Raw genomic sequence first — 20,602 nt, 5'->3', positions numbered from 1 at the left:
TGGTGGTGATGAGTGCATATCTGTCTGAGGATGTAGAGCTGAGATTGGTGTTCAGTTTTGGAGGCCTTCCCAAACACTTCACTATTTCACCTGATAAGGAAAGTAGGCTGGGAAAATGCTGGACATTAATTGTGGCAAAGATTTTCCTGTCTCCATTTTGACAACGGGATTAAGAAAACATGATTTCTAATGGCTACATTGAGAATTAGGGATGTTTGACATCTGTTTCTGTAATTCTGCACTCCCTAAATGCTCTAAAAGGCATCCAAAGGCATCAGATTCTGTCATAGGAAGACCAGAAGAAATACCTCTAGGAATATAACTGGGAAGCTGGGCACTGCATATAATGGGTACTGGCCTCCAGAACTGCCTGCAGCAGGACCCTGAGCTCAGCGTTGCAACCCTGTTCTCCCTTTTTTTCCATCACATTCTCTGCTATGTGAGTGGTTTTGTCTATCCACTGCCAAACTTTAAACATCAGAAAACTTATAAACTCAAACTAAACCATTTGGCTTAAAAAGCTGCAATAAAAGTGAACATTGGAGAATGTGAATCAGATAAATGGGTCCCTGTGACAAGAGCTTGTTTTTTCTACTGAAAAATAACTTGTTATTCCATATGTTTTGCCACTGCAGGTTTGCTTTTAGAAAGCACATTATAGAGACTACCAGAAATCTTCTCTGAAGTTGAGTTCAAATATGTGCAAAAATTAGACATTTCTCTTTCTTGGTGTGTATATAAATAACGTTATAGCACTCTCCCCATAAAGTGTATGGCAAAGATGGAGATACATTTACAGACAACCTACCTCAGCCACACCAGCTTTGGTGTCTTTGTACTAAAGCAATGATGATGTAAATTAGCTAAGGAATTGCTCCTCGTTCACAAAATCGGCTCATGGCTCAGCTCCTTTTTGCTGGTAAATTTGGGTTACCAGCAGCACTTTTAGAGCCTTGTTTGGTAGTCCTTTTTCCTGGCTGATGCTGCTTGGTAGCCCTGGGGCAACGCTTATCTGGCAGTATTCAGGACTAGCTTTTGTCAGAACCCTTTCAAAGTTCAATTCTTATTCAACTTTGGAGGGTTGGAATTGCAAATAACCCTTTTTCTTATCTGATTTCAGCCACGGCCAGGGAAAAAAGTACTTTGTGGGTTGTTTGTGGGTTATTTGTACACACAGAGGATTGTGTGGCAGGAACCCTTCAGCCAACTACCATCTGCTGTTGCTAATGGAAACTGTCTAAACTGGCCCAAATTAGGCAAGTCTATGAGATCAAACCATCTGAAGCACGAAGAATTTTCAGTCAGTTAAATTTTCAAAATGGCATTCTAAAATGTGTGGGTTTCTTCCAATCCCTTGCTAAAATATGCTTCTGCAATGTACAACAGTGCAGTGTTGAGGGTGAATCCAGAGAAAGAGGGGGTAGCTCTGAGGTAATGGAAAAGATAGTTTCTTTGAAACAGTTGGAATATGCCCGGTGATTTGGATGGGTCTATATGTTGTGAGTGCTGGGAATAGGCTGCAGAGCCAGGAATCACCCGGGAAAATGTATTTCAGCAATGGGCTTTAATAACACGAGACAACTGAGCAGACCTACCTTGCATGTTCGTGTGATTAATAGCTGTGGTGAAGGGGTAGTGAATAACAGCCTGATGCCAAATGGATATCAATGGGATCAAACCATGCATTTGGCAGGTATAGGAAGGAGCATTCATTGTTGCACACAGAATAAAGGAGAGTGAGGCAGCAACTCCTCGAACCCCCGATAGAGTTCTGGCATGTGAACAAGAATCTGGCTGTAACCCTGCACAATAAGGACCACGCATGTACACATGTGCACACAATTACATGGCATGAATGTAACAAGAGAAAATTGAATATAAAATATTACAGAAAGCCAATAATTCTGGTTTATATCTTTCTTTCTCCTTGATGCATAAGAGAACCTGGCTATTTTTAAATCTGGGTTCTATTTACGTAGCCAGATTTAATGCTTTTTCTTGTGCAAAATATGGTAGGAAGGAATTTAGAATGTCAACATTCTCTAGACCTGTTTATCTCTTTTCATGCCTCCCTTTGTATTAAAGAATAGACACTAGATGATTGAAACTGTGACAGTTCTGCTGAAGATATGACAAGTTATACCAGCTGCAAACATGATCCAAAATCTCTGACAATGTACCTGCCCTACAAAATAAGGATTTAATCACGCAGTAGCCAGCATATGGGAAAATCCTTTTGTTGATCATGGAGGTTGCATCTTTTACTCATTAGCAGATTGAGGAAACTAAATTAAGGCCTTAACACAGGAAGTCATATTTTCCATGAGATGTATTCAGTAGGACATTGTTGTTTTCCAAAAATTCCTAATGGTAATAGAAAGGAATAATATTCTTTTTACCTACTTTATCTAGAAATTATAACAAAAACAATCTCAGGATGATAAATTTTCCTTAAGGTCACTAGAGATTGATCAAAGTCTAAGTTTGCTATTACCAGTATGGAAACACCTTGGTATAAATGGGACAGTTTGGTGATGGTAAAATTTTTGGAAGCTAGAGCTAGGTATATTGTCCAAGGTATACTTTCCCAAGCAAACAAAGTAAGCAAACATTACTAGAATAAAAAATAAGACGTGATTAAATCAATTAGAAAGCTGCTACTTTGCAAAACACACTGAATTCTTTCCTCTCTGCCATCGTGCATGAGAGGGGAAAGTACTGGAATAGAGTATCCAAAGAATTCTATTTTTGGTGTGCACTCTGGAGGTTCTAACTTTCATTTCATTGCATCCTATGGCACACATCAATGTAACTGGAATATAGCATGTGTATGCAACAGCCAGTAGCCAAGCAATCAATTCATTGTTCATAGAGAGTATACAATTCTGTATCATCTGTTCATGTGACACAGCAGGGGAGAAATCTGGGTCACCTGCATTTCCTGAGTCACTGCAGCCACTTAAAAGCTGCAAATGCTCTACTGAACTGACTAAACTTCTGCTACAAATCTTGTGTATAAAAAAACCCCTCACATGTTTCTTATTTCGCATTTTACCATATTTGAAAATAAAAGAAGGAATTGCCTTATCTCTAAATCAGCACAGAAATGTCCTTAAACCACTAAATATGCAGTAATGTGTCTATTTCATTAAAAATTTAATTTAATGTGGCTTTATTGCTAGCATGTGCTAATTATATTTTAAAGTATGGAGACAGAGGCCATCCAAGATTTTAATTCAGGATTTCATGTATATAGAGGTGTTTCTTCAAGTTGAGCAAGCAGATGAGAATAAACATTAATTCCTGCTAATTTAGTTGCTGTTTCTGCTATATTGTTAATTAAGAACCTAGAACTCCTTGAATTATTCTCTCTGGGCTTGTCTATATTGCAGTAAAAATGTCATTCAGCTCCAATATTATTATGAAACTGACTCTGTTTAGAGGGGTTCAAAGGTTTACTCCCTATAATAATTTTCCCTTGTTTATTTAACTCTTGAGAATTGTGCTTGTGCTGGTGTTAGATATGTTTTGGTAACGTTGACATATTCCCTCTGAAATGAGAGTAATCATGGTTTTCCTGGCTTTACTTCATGCTTATACAGCAGGAAGCCAGGATTGTACTGAAGTAAAGAAGTAAATTAGGTTATTCCATAGAAAATCTGCAGGGATTGAGGTGGAAATTACACTTGCGTCTTTGGCTGCTTTTACTCTGCTGTGGGATGAAGATCTGATCTTGCTGCCATAGAGATGTATCATTTTCTGTCCAATTTTCACAGCCAATATCCCAGGTTGTACATTTGAAGGACAAATAAGCAGAAGCAGACAGATCTAGAGTAAAAACTGTCTTTCAACATCTGCATCACAGGGGAAGTGTCAATAGCCTGAAAAGTAGAGGACTTACGGACAGCACAATGATTCGCTCCTTTCTAAGGGAAGGAAGATGACAAGGAACAGATTTTCAGCTGCTGATGAAACTTTTCCATCTACTGGGCAATACAGCTGCCAAGAAATGATGAGAGGCAGGATATGATACACAACTCATACTCCCTATCCTCCACCTGCACAGAATCCAGGCTGTGCACCACAGACCTCTTGGTTATGTTGCAGGCATCCATCTGTCAAGTAGGACTTTCTCAGAATTAGTGTCCCAGGCCAAATTAATCCCTGAGATAATTCCATTGTGTTTTGTCTAAGGAAATATCAATTACTGTGAATGGAAGGATGATCTCATGATGAAAGCAAGTTAATGACTCCGAGTCATGGCTGGAACCTTGAACAGATTCCTCTTCTGCTGTACAGTTCTCATATGATTTGGATAAACTGACACAAATGCCAGTTACCTTGATTTCTGCATATATAAAATGAGGTTAATTCTAATTTACTTCCAGAGCTATCTTTTAAGAATCTGTATCTTTGAGCTGTTTGGATAAAAAGAGCTATAAAAAAGTCCCACCTAACAAAACCAAACCAAACCAAATCAAACCAAACCAAACCAAAAAACCTCCAAAAACCAAAAGTACCATATTGCTATTTTTATAAAGCATGAGAAAACCAGTAAGAGGATCATGTTCTGGGAGATGACAAATAGACACATCTGCATTTAGTAAGTTTATACTGTCAACTTACTCTGAACAAGAAGGATTAAAAACTCTTTTTGATCTCTCTTTGAGCTATCTCAAAGGACATGGGAGATAAATATGCAAAGCAGATTAGGATTAGTTGAGAATGGAGTAATATTAAGAAAATAATCCTTGAAATTCAGAAGAGACTAAAAATTACCTTTTTCTCTGCTCACCTATGAGTCACACAAATGTTCCTGAATGTGTTGTGCATACAAGAATCTTTCCTTGAACTATCTTTTTTTCTCTGTAGAGAGAGTTTGCATAATTAGATTAGGTCAAGTTAAAGATGCATTCGTTTTCTCTCTCCCTCTCTCCCTTTCTCTCCCCCTCTCTCTCTCCAGCTCTGCAGCAATACTCTAGCTCCACTGACTGATGTAAAGTAGGAACTGGTGCCTCCCAGAAATGTACATCCTTAGGAAATATGTTCAGTTAAAATCTCTTCCAAGTACTGATGAAAGTTAGGTATGTTCTTGTTTTTCCTGCATCTGTTTAGTTTTTATTGTCATATTTCATACAGATTTCCATTATATTTTACAGTTTTGGAGTTGCAACTTGTTTTTACTTTGGCTGTCATTTCTGATATTATTATCATCATAACACTAGGAAAAAAAAACAAAAACAATTTCTTAGAGAACATTTCTCTTAGAAATACTGGTGTCTTTGAAGATTAACATGATCTTGTTGGGATGAAAGGAAAACAATAGCTTGGATTCTAGTCCACAGAATCCAACAACTTTACCTCTATGGATCAGTGAGTAATCGTGAAAGAAGCACTTGGCTAAAGCATTCCCCTCTACTCCTCTTTCTCCAATTTTGATCAAGTAAAATCACTTTTTCATTCCTTAGATAACACCAGTTTATTCTTGACTGCACTGGTGCTTCGAAATGCACCAAAATTTGAATTTCTGAGGTTCATTAAACTACATCTTTGGGTATCATTTGGATTGTTTAAAATTAGGCACAGTAAGTCATGACATTTCTTTGATGGCATCTGAGCATAAGAACTGGCAAAAAAAATCTAAAATCCCACTTAATTTTTCCTACAGTAACATTTAATATCCAGTTACCTCATTCTAATCAAAACCCCAGCAGCTTTCAAGGGGTTAGCCTTCCTCTTCTCAGATGCTTTAAGGAAGTTGGCACAAATAATTTTTACAAGCTCCAGCAAATGAACCCAGTGCATAGAAATTGAAGTGTCTAATCTAATCTGTCGAGGGATCTGTACCACATGCATTACTCTGACATTTAAGGTCTCATAGTCAGTGACCAGTTAACCAAATCTGTCACTGTGACAGACATGCATTTCTACATGCTGTGCCGTGACTTAATCTTTCAGGCACAGTTTAGGTGAAATATCTTCTAGCACAGTGACTCAGAGTCCATAACGCCTTCAATGAAGAAATTTCCCAACTGTTATTAAAAGATCATTTTGATTGTTGTATTTGCAATAAAGCAAAACAAAGAGAATTTGTCTACTAAGCTCTCTACACAGTAGATCAGCTGTTAGACTCTGTAACTCCAGTTATCTTTACAATTACTGTTGTTGTTGTTATTATTATTATTATTATTATTATTATTATTATTATGTGTTACTACAACCCTATACCTCTTCCCTGGCACCACAGCCTATGACTTTCTGGAGGTGAAGACTGTTTTTGAAATGTCTGTTAGTGACAGGTCTGAATTAGCTCTTCTGACACCTTGTGGTTCCTGTACATCACAGTGTAAGTCTTGTACAAATCAGAACGTTGTTTGATATCTCCCAATGATATAGTAAAATATAATGTTCATAACTACATGCATTTAATACTTTTAACTAACTCTTAGAAGAGAAGGAATTATTTTATCATTATTTGATCTCTACTCTATTGTTTTCTTTCTTGGTGCTGTTTAACGGGGTCAATAATTTTGTGTTCAATTTGTCTCCAGGTTTCTGCACCGGCTTTTCCTGGCTGCTGCCCCTGGCGTGGCCATGCCTGTGGAGCCCCAGAGCTGACAGGTGGGGTGGTGAGTGCACATGTTGCCATCTGTATCTTTCTGCAAAGCAAGTTGTATCCACTGGAGACAGCTCTTGCCATTGGGAGGAGACTTGTCCTTTGTTTATTTAGAGAAGTGTCTCCGCAAGACACAGACTTCGTGGATTGTTGTAGTGCAGCTAAATCTACTTGGACAGGCTGGTTCCAGTCACCCTGGAGCACTTGGGATGTCCTGGGGAATATTTCATCCTACCCTTTCTTGACATTTGCTTTTATTAGACAGTGCCTGGCTTTGTTAAACTTTTTTTCCTGAATGATCTATTTTGTTTCTAAAGCTTTTCAGCCAGACCTCATCTACCCCAGTCAGTAGTCTTATGTCTCTGAAGGAAAAATACGTATGCTTTTGATAGATAACAAGAGGCTTCTGCCACTATGACTCAGCAGCAATTACACTGCTTTTTATGCAGAGTTTATTAGGATGTTCCAAGGAAGGAGCTGTACAAACTTAGTGCGTGAATTCAGCGATTCCACTGCAGCAAGAAGGACTAAGTCGTGATGACTGGGATCTTGGCAGTAGGTCCAGAAGCATATTGAGAATTGGTGTTTGAAAGGAAGGACCACAGGTCTTCTGACAGAGAACCAACTCCTTAAAATCTAAGTTACTATGTTCAGTGCTTCAGGCTGAAAACTTTAATGCCAGATCAATGTGATCTGCTAATGGGTTCAATAAGGCCCCTCAAAGCTTTAATATTCTGAAAAAAATGCACCCTCCCCCTATGTGTGCAATTACTGCCACTGATGGTGATAACACACTCTCTGAATCTAAGTAGAAGCAGCTGAGATGTTTGTGACACTTGGGGCAGACTTCCCAGGAGCGCTTTAAGCATTGCTTGAAAAGAGGTCTTAATGCACTTTGTATATTTTGAGGTTGCAAAGAACAGCATTAAATAATCACATAGGGGAGAAAGAAAACTTGTTAAAAGCTCCCCAATTTATTAGACACAGCTTGATGAACAGATTCCCATTCTTCTGGGACAGCATGATGTGCCACTTGATGGAAATCATGAGGAAACAGTTACATAAAAGGGCTGGCTAGCAGTGAAAGGAGGCAATGCTTTAAAAACTCTCTATAAAAAACAAATAATCAGCTTGATGGACCCAAATCCTTTCCATAACTTCATGCCTCTATATCCCATGATTTCTGGAAGACGGTTTCAATGCATTATTTTCCACAGCTGGCTTTCCAGTCTATTTATCTGTTCTACTCAAAGCGTGCATGTCTGGCTATACCCATCCCTCCTCTCCTGGGCAGCAGTTGTGGGGCTGTCCCGAGGGAGCACCAGCTTGCAGCACTCCTTGCCTTGGGGTGTGTTTGTTTCCGACCCTCTCTGCCAAGTTTCAGTGATTTTGCTCAACTGTAAGCTGAGCTAAGAGCTCCCCATGGATGTTCACACTGATAGAGAGGGAAATACCAAACTGTGGGCAAGTGTGGAGTTCCCCACTCTGGCATCCCATCTCGTATACAGGTATAGCCCTTCTCTTTCCTATTAATCTGACCTATTCAGCGGGGCTGAGCAAAAATAAAAAAAGGGGGGGAAAGGGAAACAGGAAAACAAAGAAAATAAAGACGGGAAAAGGAAGAAGAGAAAAGGGGAACAGAGAAAAAGGGGAAAGAAAGGAAAATAAGGAAGTCAAAGAGGAAACAGAATGGAAAAGGAGAAAAAGGGGAAGGAATCCCTGATAGCGCCCAGCTGGCAGCGGGACGCGGCCCATCCCCGGCCCAGCCCGAGCCGCCGGTGCCGGAGCGGGCGCGGGGCCGCCTCGGCCGGCGGCGCGCGGGGCGGGGCGGGGCGGGGCGCGGGGCGGGCGCGGAGGGGCGGCGCGGGGCGGGCCCGTACGCAGGCGCGCTGGGAGCCCGGGGCGCCCCACGCGGGCGCTCCCAGAGCCTCGGCGGCGGCGCCCGGCTCGGCAGCGAGAGGGGCGCGGGCCGGGAGCGGAGCTGCGGCAGCGCCGGGTCGCCGCGGGAGGAAGGCGGGAGCCGGAGCCGCGCCCCGCTCAGCCCAGCCCCGCTCCGCTCAGCCAGCTGCGCTCTCGCCGCCGATCGCCCCGCTGCCATGGGGTAGGGGCGGCGGAGCGGGGGACGCCGCCAGGCTGTGGCCGCTGGCGGAGCGCGGAGCGGCGCCCCGCGCTGCCGGGGGGCGCGAGGGGCAGGCGCGGCGGGGCTGGCGCGGGAGGCCGGGCAGGGCAGGGGGCTGTCCCGGTGCGAGAGCGGCGGCGGCGGTGGCAGGCGGAGAGATGATCGCGGAGTTGTTGAGCAGCGCCCTGGGGCTCGCCCTGTACCTCAACACCCTGAGCGCCGACTTCTGCTACGATGACAGGTAGGGCGGGGAGCGGTGGGGCGGGCGGGGGCTGCTCACCTGTCGGGAGCGGAGCTTCGGCCGCCCCCCTTCTCGTGCCCGGGGCGGCGCCGGAGGGTCCCGGTGGCTCCGGAGCTCCGGGTGGCCGCGGCGGCACCCTCCGCTCCCGGGGCTTTGACAGCTCGGACTGGGTCCTCTGCAGCCCCGCGCAGCGGGAGGGGACCCACCATTCCAAGTTGGCATGTCCTGGGCTGATCCTCCTGCGCGGTGCCAGCGGGGTGCACGGCCGCCTCCCGTCCCGTTCCCCCGCTCCGCAGAGACCGAGCGCCCACGGCAAGTTGCCGTCCGCAGCCGGGCTGCGCTGGGTGGCCGCGGGGAGCGGAGCGACGCTGCGCTGGCTTGGGCTGCCCACCTGCTCCTCTCCTGGGCGTACCTGCCCCCCGGAGCTGCGGAAAGGCGCTGTTCCTGGTCGGGGGAAATTCCAATTTGTGCCTTTTCCGGTGACTTAATCTGATCGCATTTAAAACAGATGCATAATTATAATGTACTATTAGAGAGAACAGCACGCCTGGCTAAACTTATTAACAGTCCTGGGGTGATTCATGCTCCATTGGAATTAAACCATCCAAAAAGTGAGGCGGGATTGACTTTGACAGCGTTTCATCAGATTCTCTCCTCTGTGGCCAGAGACCGTCTGCCCCGGGGCCGGGTGGATGGGGGCTCTCCCGGCCCCGTCCCATCCCGGCAGCCTGGCTGCAATCCTGCGGGAGCCGGCAGCTGGAATCCTGCGGGAGCCAGCAGCTGGCCACGCGTGCGGGGCTGCCTGTGCGGGAGGGAGCGAGGAGTGCCCCTGGGTGGGTGTGTGAGCGGAGCGTCTTACAGCGCTCGGGTTCACGGTGCCAGCGAACTCCCTGAGCAGCCGTCAGGCAGGGCTGGTGCCCTGGAGCCTTTGGTGAGAGAGGAGGAAACGCGAGGAAGCACGACGAGGTGGGATGAGGGATGTGCCTGATCAGGAAGATGTTTGCTGGATGAGTTGAGCTTCCCGGCGCGCTGATGGGATGAGAAAGGGTCAGATGTGTCTTTGATTAGGCATTTGCCTTGGAAAATAACCTGCCTGTCCCGCAGTAATTAGTTACTAAACTTGGAATTTTCCTCCCTTAAGCGGTATTACAGTGCACCTGCCGTGTTTCAGATCTGTCACTGCTTCCAGAATACTCCCCCCTGTTTTCAAGGCTTGCTACTATTAAACCTATTATACTGGAAGCAAATGCCAAGTGTTAGTCCTGGTATAGGTCTCTGGCTGGGAACAGAGTTGGCTGCAGAATGTGGCAGTTCAGGCTTCAGCCCTCCAGGTCATTTTCATGTACTTGAAGCCTTGTGAGCAATTAAATGGTTTTGGGTTTCTGTGAGTCTTCCAGTTTTCTACAGTGATTTTTCTTAAACCCATTTTGAAGTTTTGAAGCTTCATTCATAAACAATAAAAGAGAAAAGTCTGCTGTTGCCCTGAAATGTGAGGTCTGAGTTGGATCAATAGGAAGTAGTGAATATTTTGATACAGTGACGCTATTTTAAACCCACTTTTATAGTTAAAAATTGCAGGAGTTGTGGAATATTTACATAACCCTACATAGCGTATATTGCAATGTTTGGGCAAAACTGGGTTGTTGAAGCACAAGCTGTTCTGCAGGCCAGTTCAAATGGACTAGGCATGGAAAGCAGTATGAAGTACTTTCCGAGACTGTTGATGTGGAGGTCAAGGTTACTCTTGATCTTGCCTGAGTGTGCTTTAATGCAGTTAGAAAAAAGTAGTATTTGAGTGTCATCTCTGAAAGTGTGGAAAAGATAATCACACACTGTTTTTGCTAGTACTATTCCCACACTGTTTAAAAGGTGTTTTAAGAGACTACTTTGTTCATGTGTTTACCTCCTAACCAAATAAAGTACTTCTCATCATTGTAGCTAAGATTCAGGCATTGACTAGAGTGCTCTGAAAGCCAGTTAATGGCATATCTGTATGTGGGGTCATCTAATTATGATGTTTTTCAATTGCAGCACTGGAAGGGACAAGACAGAAGGAGCTATTTCATGCTAGTAGTTGTTGAATTAGAAAGGGTTATCTATTCAAAGAGGCAGACTCTCAGACCCAAAGTATTCTTTTAACTGTAATCACAGAATCTTGCTGCCCTGCAGGAGCCAGCTTGAAATGTAACAGTAGAAAAGGAGGTCGATGCTGGAGCTGCAGGACACAGCGCTCCATGTGGGAGATGGATCATGCTACTAACTTGAACTGAACCAAGATTGTGCATTTAAGCTGGGAACCAGCAATGTCTTGTTTCAGAGGGCAGCATATTGCCAAGGTTTTTTTTCCTACTTCCTTTGCTATTATATTGAAATTACATCACACTGTTCTCTTTTTAATATAGTGATCAAACTTACTGCATAAAGGGTGTCTGTAATTGCTTTCTGTATTTTTTATGTAGGTTGGGCAAGATTAAGTGGCATCATAAAACTTCTTATAGCAAAATCAATTTTCCAATGGTAAGATGTAATATTTTAGCAGCAATGCAGCACTGAACCAAAGACTGTATAGACAGTCGTATAACGGACTTGCTTGTAGGGCTTTGACTATGTATCAAAGGATTCAGTATTTTGTTTCCCACCCTTTACCCTCTTAAGCTGAAATAGCTTGAATTTTAAGCCTGAGGAAGTTGAGTGAGCAAATGTACATATTCTTATTTTTTGTCATCAGCCTGCCTAACTCGTTTCCTTCAGGCTAAGCAGATACATTGCACATAATCAGTGCAATACCAATATTTTTGAGCAATTGACTTGTTGACTGCTTTGAATGAAAGTGCTTCTAGTCAGCTTCTAGTCAGCTTCTAGTCAGCTTCTAGTCAGCTTCTAGTCAGCTTCTAGTCAGCTTCTAAACATAAGGGCCAGTGTTTTGGGTTTTTTCTTGTTTGCTTTTTTTCTTTTGTTCTGTAGATGTAGACCTAGAAAACACAAGCTTTTGCCACCCTGGTCCCTGACACTGTAATTCTTACAGACAGCTGTGATGTTTCCCATTTACATGTGTAGATTATTACTGGTAGTTTCACTCCCCAGCTCAAAACCTCCTTGTTAGCTATGAGCAAATAGATGTATTTCCCCCTCTTTTTACTTATTTATTTGAAGCTGAATGTAGCATTTACTAACCCAAAACGAGATGAATGAAGAAAGAGGGGGAAATATTTAATGCCACAGTAGTTCACATTACTTGTTAATAAAGGTTTATTTATTGTTAAGCAAAATCATCTTGAAACTGGTAACAGGGTAGAGAGAAATGCAATTTCTATTACTGCGGATGTATTGAAGATCTTGCCTGTTGCACTGTGTTAAATCCAGCTTGTTGCCAAATTAAGTGAGGGCTAACCTCTGCACGCCCAGTTTGTGTTTAATATCTGCCAGCATTACAGGAGGGACACCCATTGCTGCGATCAGGCTTACACATAGGCATAACTATTTTTGCCTGCCATTTAAACCCCACCAACCCACCTGGCAATTTGGCCTGCAGGTGCCTTACACTGAAGCTGCCATCCTTCCCATGGCCTGTGCTGGCCAAGACAGGTCACTATCAGTTTATAGCTGGGGTGGGGGACGCTCAGTGCTCTGTGTATCTGAGGTCGTGCATTGTTACAGTGAACATGGCAAAAGCAACTTATCTATTGAAGAGGTCCTTTCTTGTAAATCTCAAAAGAAAGGCATACTTTGGGGAGAGAATAGTAGTAAGCTTTAACCTTGTGATACTTTGTCTCAGTGACACATTGTCAGTGTTCCTGTGCAGATTTGTCTGTGTCTGTGTAGGGCTCTTCCATGAAATCTGGTAGCACAGACCAACTTTCTCTAGCTTACACTGCATTTTATTTAGCAGGCCTGAATGGGGCAGCCTTGCTGATGGTAGAAAATATCCATCAGCCCTGTTTCAAAGTTGCTGGGCAATAATCCAGGCTGCTTTGAAAAAATCCTGTTAAATGTTTTCACCCTGTAGTGTCAGACTTGCATCATTTTAAAACAGGCTGAGCCCATAAACATTTGACAGTACCTCAGTTGGGTCTGCCACATGAGATTTAATCTAGCAAGTGACCCAAATACGTGCACTATAAGAACAAGTGTAAGTGCACTGGGGAAAATTGCTTGCCATCTGTCTCCTTGTTGTGTGTGTATATTTGATTACTAATTTACATTTGTGATTTTTATGGCCCCTTTTTGTTGTGTTCTCAAATTTACAGCTCTGAGTACACCTCTCTAGTAGCTTTGAGTAGCTCTGGTTTACAGGTAGCTGCAATCTTCTGAATTCCAGAAGTGAGGTTGGTCATGGGGAGACAGCTTGTGTGCTTTCTCTATAGTGTTTTCCCTCTGCCCCCTCTGCTCCATCTTCTGCCTGCTAGCTTCAAACCACCATAAAGATAATTTTTATAGGAAACAGGAGCTTTAACATATTCATAAAGGAGTAGAGGTAACTTGGAGAAGATGCTGGAGTAACTTAGGCTGTGTAGTGAAGATTTGTAGTTGAGTTTGTGTGGTAGCTGAGTATTAACCAAGTGAACCAGTAACCGATTGTCTAGTGGGATGAACCCGGCTCAATAATAGTCTATTAATACCAGTTATTTTTAAAATGCTGAACATAATGTAAATATGTATTTGGCTTTTGATTTAAAAATGGTTTCTATATAAAAATATATGATGAATGAAACACTTCGATCCAAATGTAAGATCTTAGTTTCATCAAAATATTGGTGGATGGTTTGTTTAGTTTTTTCTTTTTCTTTTTTTTTTTTTTTTCCCATTTGAGATCCCCTAGTATAGAGATTTTAGAAAGCAAAAAAGAAATTATATCCCCACTGACTTTATTTTAAGATTCTTGTTGCATATGTAACACTAACATAAAACATGTCACTTCTGGTAGCTGGTTCAGAGAATAAATTCATGCCTGTTAGCAGACAGAGAGACTCCCTGAGTCACTGATGGGATGCGCCTCATCTGCAGGAAGTTCTTCCAGCACACAATGGAGTTACAAATTCAAATGATCAACTTTCTCCAACATCTCCCATATGTATTCCAGCTGCACTTCTGAATCCTTTAAGTTTGCCAGCGCGAAAGTCGCTGAAAGGCTCAGAAGTATCTCATCTCAATTTGTTAACCATCTGATAGCTGCAAGAGTGATGAATTAGAGCTCCTTTGCTTCTCCCATCTGGAAGTTTGCCTTTCCCTGTTGTTTGCTGCTAGGTTTTGGCTTTTTTTTTTTAAATTCATTTTTTCTATGATTTGACTGAATCAGACTTTGGTGTTTGTTTATGGAGTTTCTTTCTTTAGCTGAAATATTTGATGCTGAAACTGATGCAAGACTTCTGGCAACCTGTGGTGAGAGTTGCTCCATAAACAAAGTTGGAGAAACAGACTAAATCTGAAAGCAGAGATGCTTAGTGTTATTGCTACTTACGTAAAGGTGAATCTTTTCTTTGGGCCAGTGTATTATGTTAGATTTAAAAAAAACCACCAAAACTATATCTAAATATTTTATAGGTTTTACTCAGTTTTCAGGATAACTGGTTTTTTTTTGAAAATAAACCTTTTTAAAATGCCCATTTCCTCCTCTGTTGTTTTTTTTAACCCTGATTTTTTTCTGAAATGGTTTTTTGGAAGGTGGAAGCATTTTATCTGGAGGCCTGAATCTTATGCAGAAAATTCTAAAATAAATTTTGGAATTTCTCTTGATTGTGGAAGCCTATAGTTTACCTTATGGCTTGGCAACTTTTCACTCCTTCTGCTTTCCCGCTTGGGGCAACTGATCATATAAACTCTCCTTATGGTCCTTTAGAGTGAGAACCTGTTCTGGGGCAGGTTAGGTCAGGATGCAGTAGGATTTCATTTCATGTCTGCTAGATCAGGTTCTTATCCTGTCTCAGGATGGTCATCCAGACTTAAGATGTGCTGTTTTTTGTGCAGACAGTCCCTCCCTAGTAAGAGGGTGTAAATTTTGCAATTTCTTTCCCAGTTTCCCCCTCTGCAGAGCTCCATACTAAACCATTTTTCCCCCAAAGGTTAGCCTGTTGGTGAATGAACCTCAAAGAGTCAGAGGAAAGTGTTTCTTTGGGATGGCATCCTAAATATTGCTTAACATGTCAACACTACTGCTCAGTTTGTTACTTCAGGACAGTTGAAACATTTTGTGGACCTGTGAATAGCTTATGACAGACATCTCCAAAGGCAGTGACATGCAGTTGGCTCTGTCTTCAGAGGATGCTTCAGGCTAGCACAGGCTTGCTGCTGTTTGTGTATGACAGCTGATTGTGAAACAAAGGAACAAGCTGGATCACTGAGGTAACAGCCAAGGATCAAGTAATCTATCAATCTCAGTTTCACTTCAAGGAAAAAGAAAATTGGTAAATCAAACTGTTTGAAACTGATAAAATTTTGTGACCCAGCCTGTGTAACTGGGGAAGGTTCATTGATGATGCTTCACTGACCATTCCTGGCCTATTCCTGGCCTCGTTAAGCCTTGAGAGGGAGAAAAAGTAAAAGTGGCTTCCTTGAATACTAATCCTTGTGTTCCCTAGGACACCGTGAATTACTGTTAGCCTTCATTGTCCTAGTGGCTTAGTGAGGAAATTTTTCAAGAATAGTGGCAGGTTTCAATTGGAGGTAAATAGTACTCGTTTACTGTCTTCATGTCCCTTATTTCCTTTACCTCTTCATCTTTTTAATTGCTTTTTGTTTTATTGGAAATATTATGCTTGCAGCATAAGATTTTTTGTCTTTTGTATCTTAATTATTTTGATTTTTTGTTTTGTCCAGTAGTTCATTCAAGTGGCCCATATTAATGCTTCATAAACTGTTAAGAATTGGTGTAATCTGTAAAAACACTGTGGGTATATATACTATCATTATATTATATAGCAGAATTCTGTTGAATGCTAAAATTCGAGACCCTGCCTTTTATGGCATCTTTCTTTCAACAGAGTTGGTTTGCCATTAGTCTGCCACAAAGGTTCCTTAATGTATTCATGGGGGTCACTGTTGACTGCCTCAGATAATTTCCTTCTCTCCAGGATTTAAGCACGTTGGCCTCAACAGCATTTCCAGTCGCATCTGGCCTGGGAAGCCAGAGACTGACAGATAATTGAATGGGGATTTTCTATATGACGGTACAAACCGTTATTTCTAGATGACTGGACTGATCTGTGGAATCCCCTATTATTCACCAACTTGTCAGTAGACCCCAAAAGCCCTGCCCTGACCTCTGACCTGGGTTTCAAGGAAGGACAGGTTTTTCTGAATTTAGCATGCTGTGTCCGGGATGGATGTTTCTGAATGTAATACTACTCCAGGCTATTTTGCTAATGAGAGGATTGTATGATTTTTAGCTCCTACATGTTTTAGTCAGCTAGTCCAGTTCGTGTTCAGGGGAACAACGCAGTAATTGGTAGCAGAACTATTGCTGAGAAGTCCCTGCCAGTGCCTGGATGCTATTTTCATGCAACTTGGTAATTTGCGTACTTAAATCCTAAAAAAGGACTTGAACTCTTGAAACAGGGTCACTATTCAGTGACCAAAATCGTCATGGAAACAAACCCACTCAACAGCAGTCAGTGCCCTTCCTACATCTCTGTCCAGTCTTCTCTTCTCATGTCTGTGGTTTTTTACATATAGCAGTTAATAATTGGAAGCTGGGCTCAGGAGACAGACTCCAGTGTACCACTTCCACATCATTGCTGTAGAATGACCTGCACCCAGTGCTTAGGTGGGAAACCAGTCTCTGAACACTCTCAAATACGTAACTGAAAGATATACCACAGGTGTTTATCTGCAGCCCCAATTTAGAGATAGCATTTCATTTCTGTACATAGTGTTTCCAATTGCTTGGCTGCCTGCTCTAAGTGTAACTTGAGTTAACTGCTTGTCTAAGATTTTTCTCTCCTTCTGATACAAGGGAATGTAGCTCAAAGTTGTATGGCTCTCTGTGAATCAGGTACTTTTATTTAGGAGGTGGTGCCTGGCTTAGTGTGTGGGCTTCCAGTGTCATGATGCACCAGCAGTGCCTTTGCAGCATCCAGCCTCCAATTTCTGTGCGGGAGTATTTCTAGTTGATGCTTTTTAAAATAGCTTTTATGTTTTCTCAGCAACTATTGAAGCTGGTAATGGTTATTTACTTTGATACTAAAAAAGCCAGCATGGAGTTCCAGTGTATGAATAAAGCACTAAGAAATAGTCTTCCACTGAAAATAGTTTTCTAAAGTTGATGTTTGGAGCAGTTTTAAGGTGACTTAATTACTTAGTGTGGGGAGGAAGAAAAACCCCTGAGTTACTGGATGTTGTCCATTATAAAGATCTTTCAGAATTAAGGAAAATAAAAACTTATCTGTAGACAGGGGTCAGCCAAGCCCTTCATTGTGGAATATCACAGTTAAAACCAAGCTCTGAAATCCAGCCAACCAGCATGAAACTGTTTGCTTTTATCAAAGAGCCCCTTGATATGTCTTCATCCAGATTCCAATAGGAGATGAAAAAAGACTTCAGGGGGAAACCTGATTGTGTGTAGAAAAGATTAGGTGTGCTAAAGTTGCCTGTAGAAGGTAGGCAGAGGAGGTCTGTCCCATTGTCATTTAAATTGTAAATATTCAGTGTGTGGCTGGTTTTGGAACCAGGTATGTTTTGGTAATTGCTGTGCCTGCATTTTACCCCTGGGTGTTTCCTAGAGGTGTTTTGTAGCATGCTTAGGGTTCAACCTGCTGTAAGTGAGGCTGTGAGTTGTCAAGTTGGAGTTCTTTACTATATAAATGCCTATACACTTGACAGGCTTTTAGTAGACATTTTGCTTTGAAACATTTGGAGGGAAACTGGGGAGAACTGGAATTCTTAATCCAGGATAATTTGATTTTTTCTTTTTTGTAAATTAATTTCAAAAGTCTGCCACTTCTGTGACTTTAACTATGGTTTCTCCCAGTCTTTTGTGTGTCTGCATAGTTTGATGTTGTTTTCAGAATGTGTTTTCAGTGGTGGACCTCTGAAAAGACATGGGAGGCTCTTGCTGCCCAATGTGCAAAGCAACACATGAAATAATACACTTAAAAATCTTCCTTTTGAAGCACACAACGCCAGTGCCTTTCTAGGCTGTTTAGTAGTTTCTCCTCTGCATACTGCTCCTGTTGTTATTTTTAGTCTTTGTGATATTGTAGCGCTTTGGAAACATTGGAATATTCTTGGTTTCATTTCACAACCTGTCAACTTTCCCCGGTCAGAATCAGTTATGTTTGGCCAACTCCTTTGTTTGAGGGGACTTGTACTGGGCTGCTTTGGGAAGAGGATTAGATCCAGTTGGAAATCCAGATGAGATGCCTGCAGTCACTTCTGGCCATTGGAGTAACTTTCCTAAGTTCGCTATTTCCAAATAACACTGTGGATTCCCCTTAGTAGACTAGAAGGAGCACAAACTATGTCAAGTGTGACTCTGTGGTGGAACTTGCTGTTGTTCTGTAGGTTATGAACCTTCTACTCTACATTCTTCATGCTTTGTATGCTTTTTAAAAATATTCTTTTGTCTTTTCAAATACAAAAATAATTGAAGGAACACCGTGCCTTGTTTTATCTTCTAATTTCCAACAGTTATGTGACAGTGAAGATACTGTCATACCTTCTCTTGTATTTGATCCTGTGGTTTTTTGATATTGCTACTTAGTGTGGCAACAGTGTAATTGTAGTATTTTAATAAGAAGATGAAGAAATTAGTCTCACATTTGAGGCAGGATCTTAACAAGGCTTATTTTGTGTGTTTTACATCAGCACTGTAGATAAAAAACAAATTGATAAGAATATTTGTATCCTGGATTAAGCCTCTCTATATTGGCCCATCTGAACTTTTTGGTGCTAGTATTTAGTTGGTGAATCATCTTGGGTAACAGATAATTTCTGGTTTGGAAGTTTGGTTCCTGAGTCTCTAGCAAAGTTGCTATCCTATATAGCTATAGCTGTTCTGCTATGCTTTCTTTGGCTTTTCAGGCCTCCTTCCAGCTCCCATGCCAAAAAGAAATACTGTTCAGTTCCTGGGAAGATACTTTTAGGTATGGTGTGCTTCTGTTTCCTTACTGCAAAATATTGAATTATAACAAGAATTTTCTTGTAATAAATTCCATGAATTTTCAGTGTATGTGTTTCATTTTCTTCAAACAGTTTCAGTTGTACTTGAGGAAACTTTTAAAGGTCATTTTGTCTGTGGGAGTTGTTTTGTTTTGGTTTTTTTTTTGAAAAGAAAAGAGAGTTGCTCTAGCAAAATTAACATTAGTTGCAGAAGAAAGGTTTCCTTTTTTTAACCAATTATTTGTAATTAAACTTCTGATATTTTTATAATTAAAGAAGAAAACCTAGGCTTTTTAAATCACTTTGATCTGAATTAAGGTTCCAGTGCCAAAAAAATAATTTAAATGCTGCATGGCTGTATAAATAAAACCTGCTGAAAGAAAAAGTAATAAGAGCATAATGAAAAAATTTAATCAAATGGCATTTTTGTGTCTAGCAGCTCTTATTTTGTAGCACAGTTCTTTATAGCTTCTTTGTAACACCAGTGTACTTGAATAAATTTTCTATTTTTGTGAAAAGATTTAGTTATATGTTCTATTCCATTTCACAGTACATTACTCATCTCTTGCATGTAAATCACTTGGCTTGTTAAAAATGTTAGTATTTCTCTTCAATAAACATCACGCTTCTGGAGAATTCTCAAAATATACTTTTATCCAGAAGATGAAAGATTTGAGGACAGAGAAAGGCCACAAAGAAAATGGATCCTCATGTTTTTGGGCTCATGGTAAAATAGCCAAGCCCAAGCTGGATCACCTGGAGTTCTGTCTGTGCTGCTGTTTGCTGCCAGGCACATTCCTGCTCTGCCTGGCTGTGGAAAGCATCTCCCACTATGGAGATGGTTGTGGTGATGTGGCTTATGGAGTATGGCTGGCAGGTGAAGCCTCAGGTGAGTGCCTGCTCCACCTGAATGAGCCTGGGGCTGTGTCAGGATGGGCACTGAGTGATGCTGCAAATCACTGCATCTCTTACCGCTCTGCTTCTTTCCTCCTCCTGCTCATTGTGACGGCAGACTTGTGACAGCTCAAGCCACATCTTTGACAACCTGTTGTGCTGGGTGGTTCCATGGGCTCAAGCCTTCATAAGGGTATCTTGACTATTTTGAAATGACAGCTTGGGCTTAAAGAAAGGAACTTGTTTTGTATATACTTTCCCTTTCCCCAAGAACTGTGAGATGTCTAGATGCTGCTTAGCCAGAGCAGTTCTGGTTTCTCTGGAGTGTGTTTTGCTGTAGCACTCTGCTTGCTTTAATTAAAAGACAAGAGGAGTTGTGGAAAGTCTCCTTCCATGGAGATAATTTAAAGCCACCTGGACACAATTCTGTGCAACCTGTTCCAGGTGAATGTACTTTATTTGGATGGAGTGGAGTGCATCTTGGACTGGATGACCTCCAGAGGTTCCTCACAAAAGTTGCAATTCTGTCAAAGTCTCACTAAATCAGTTTTGTTTAGCATTGAATGAGTAGGTTTGTGTCAGAGCCATTACCCTGATGGAGTTGAGTAACTGGAGTTTCATGCCTGACTGATATTAAAAG

The 20,602-nt window shown here is 41.8% G+C and overlaps 1 protein-coding gene across 1 annotated transcript in view; it reads left to right on the top strand.

Moving 5' to 3' along the window:
• Positions 1-8,833: 8,833 nt before the first annotated feature.
• The window catches only part of TMTC2 (transmembrane O-mannosyltransferase targeting cadherins 2), a 245,508-nt gene continuing 233,739 nt past the window's right edge, over positions 8,834-20,602 (top strand). Inside the window, exon 1 of the mRNA XM_033058311.2 lies at positions 8,834-8,976. Within this exon, the coding sequence (XP_032914202.1) occupies positions 8,894-8,976 (83 nt within the window). The 5' untranslated portion in view covers positions 8,834-8,893. The remainder of the gene's footprint in view (positions 8,977-20,602) is intronic.

This window comes from Catharus ustulatus, chromosome 4 (assembly GCF_009819885.2).
Source record: "Catharus ustulatus isolate bCatUst1 chromosome 4, bCatUst1.pri.v2, whole genome shotgun sequence".
Lineage (NCBI taxonomy): Eukaryota > Metazoa > Chordata > Aves > Passeriformes > Turdidae > Catharus > Catharus ustulatus.
This window is presented reverse-complemented; position numbering and strand designations above follow the sequence as displayed.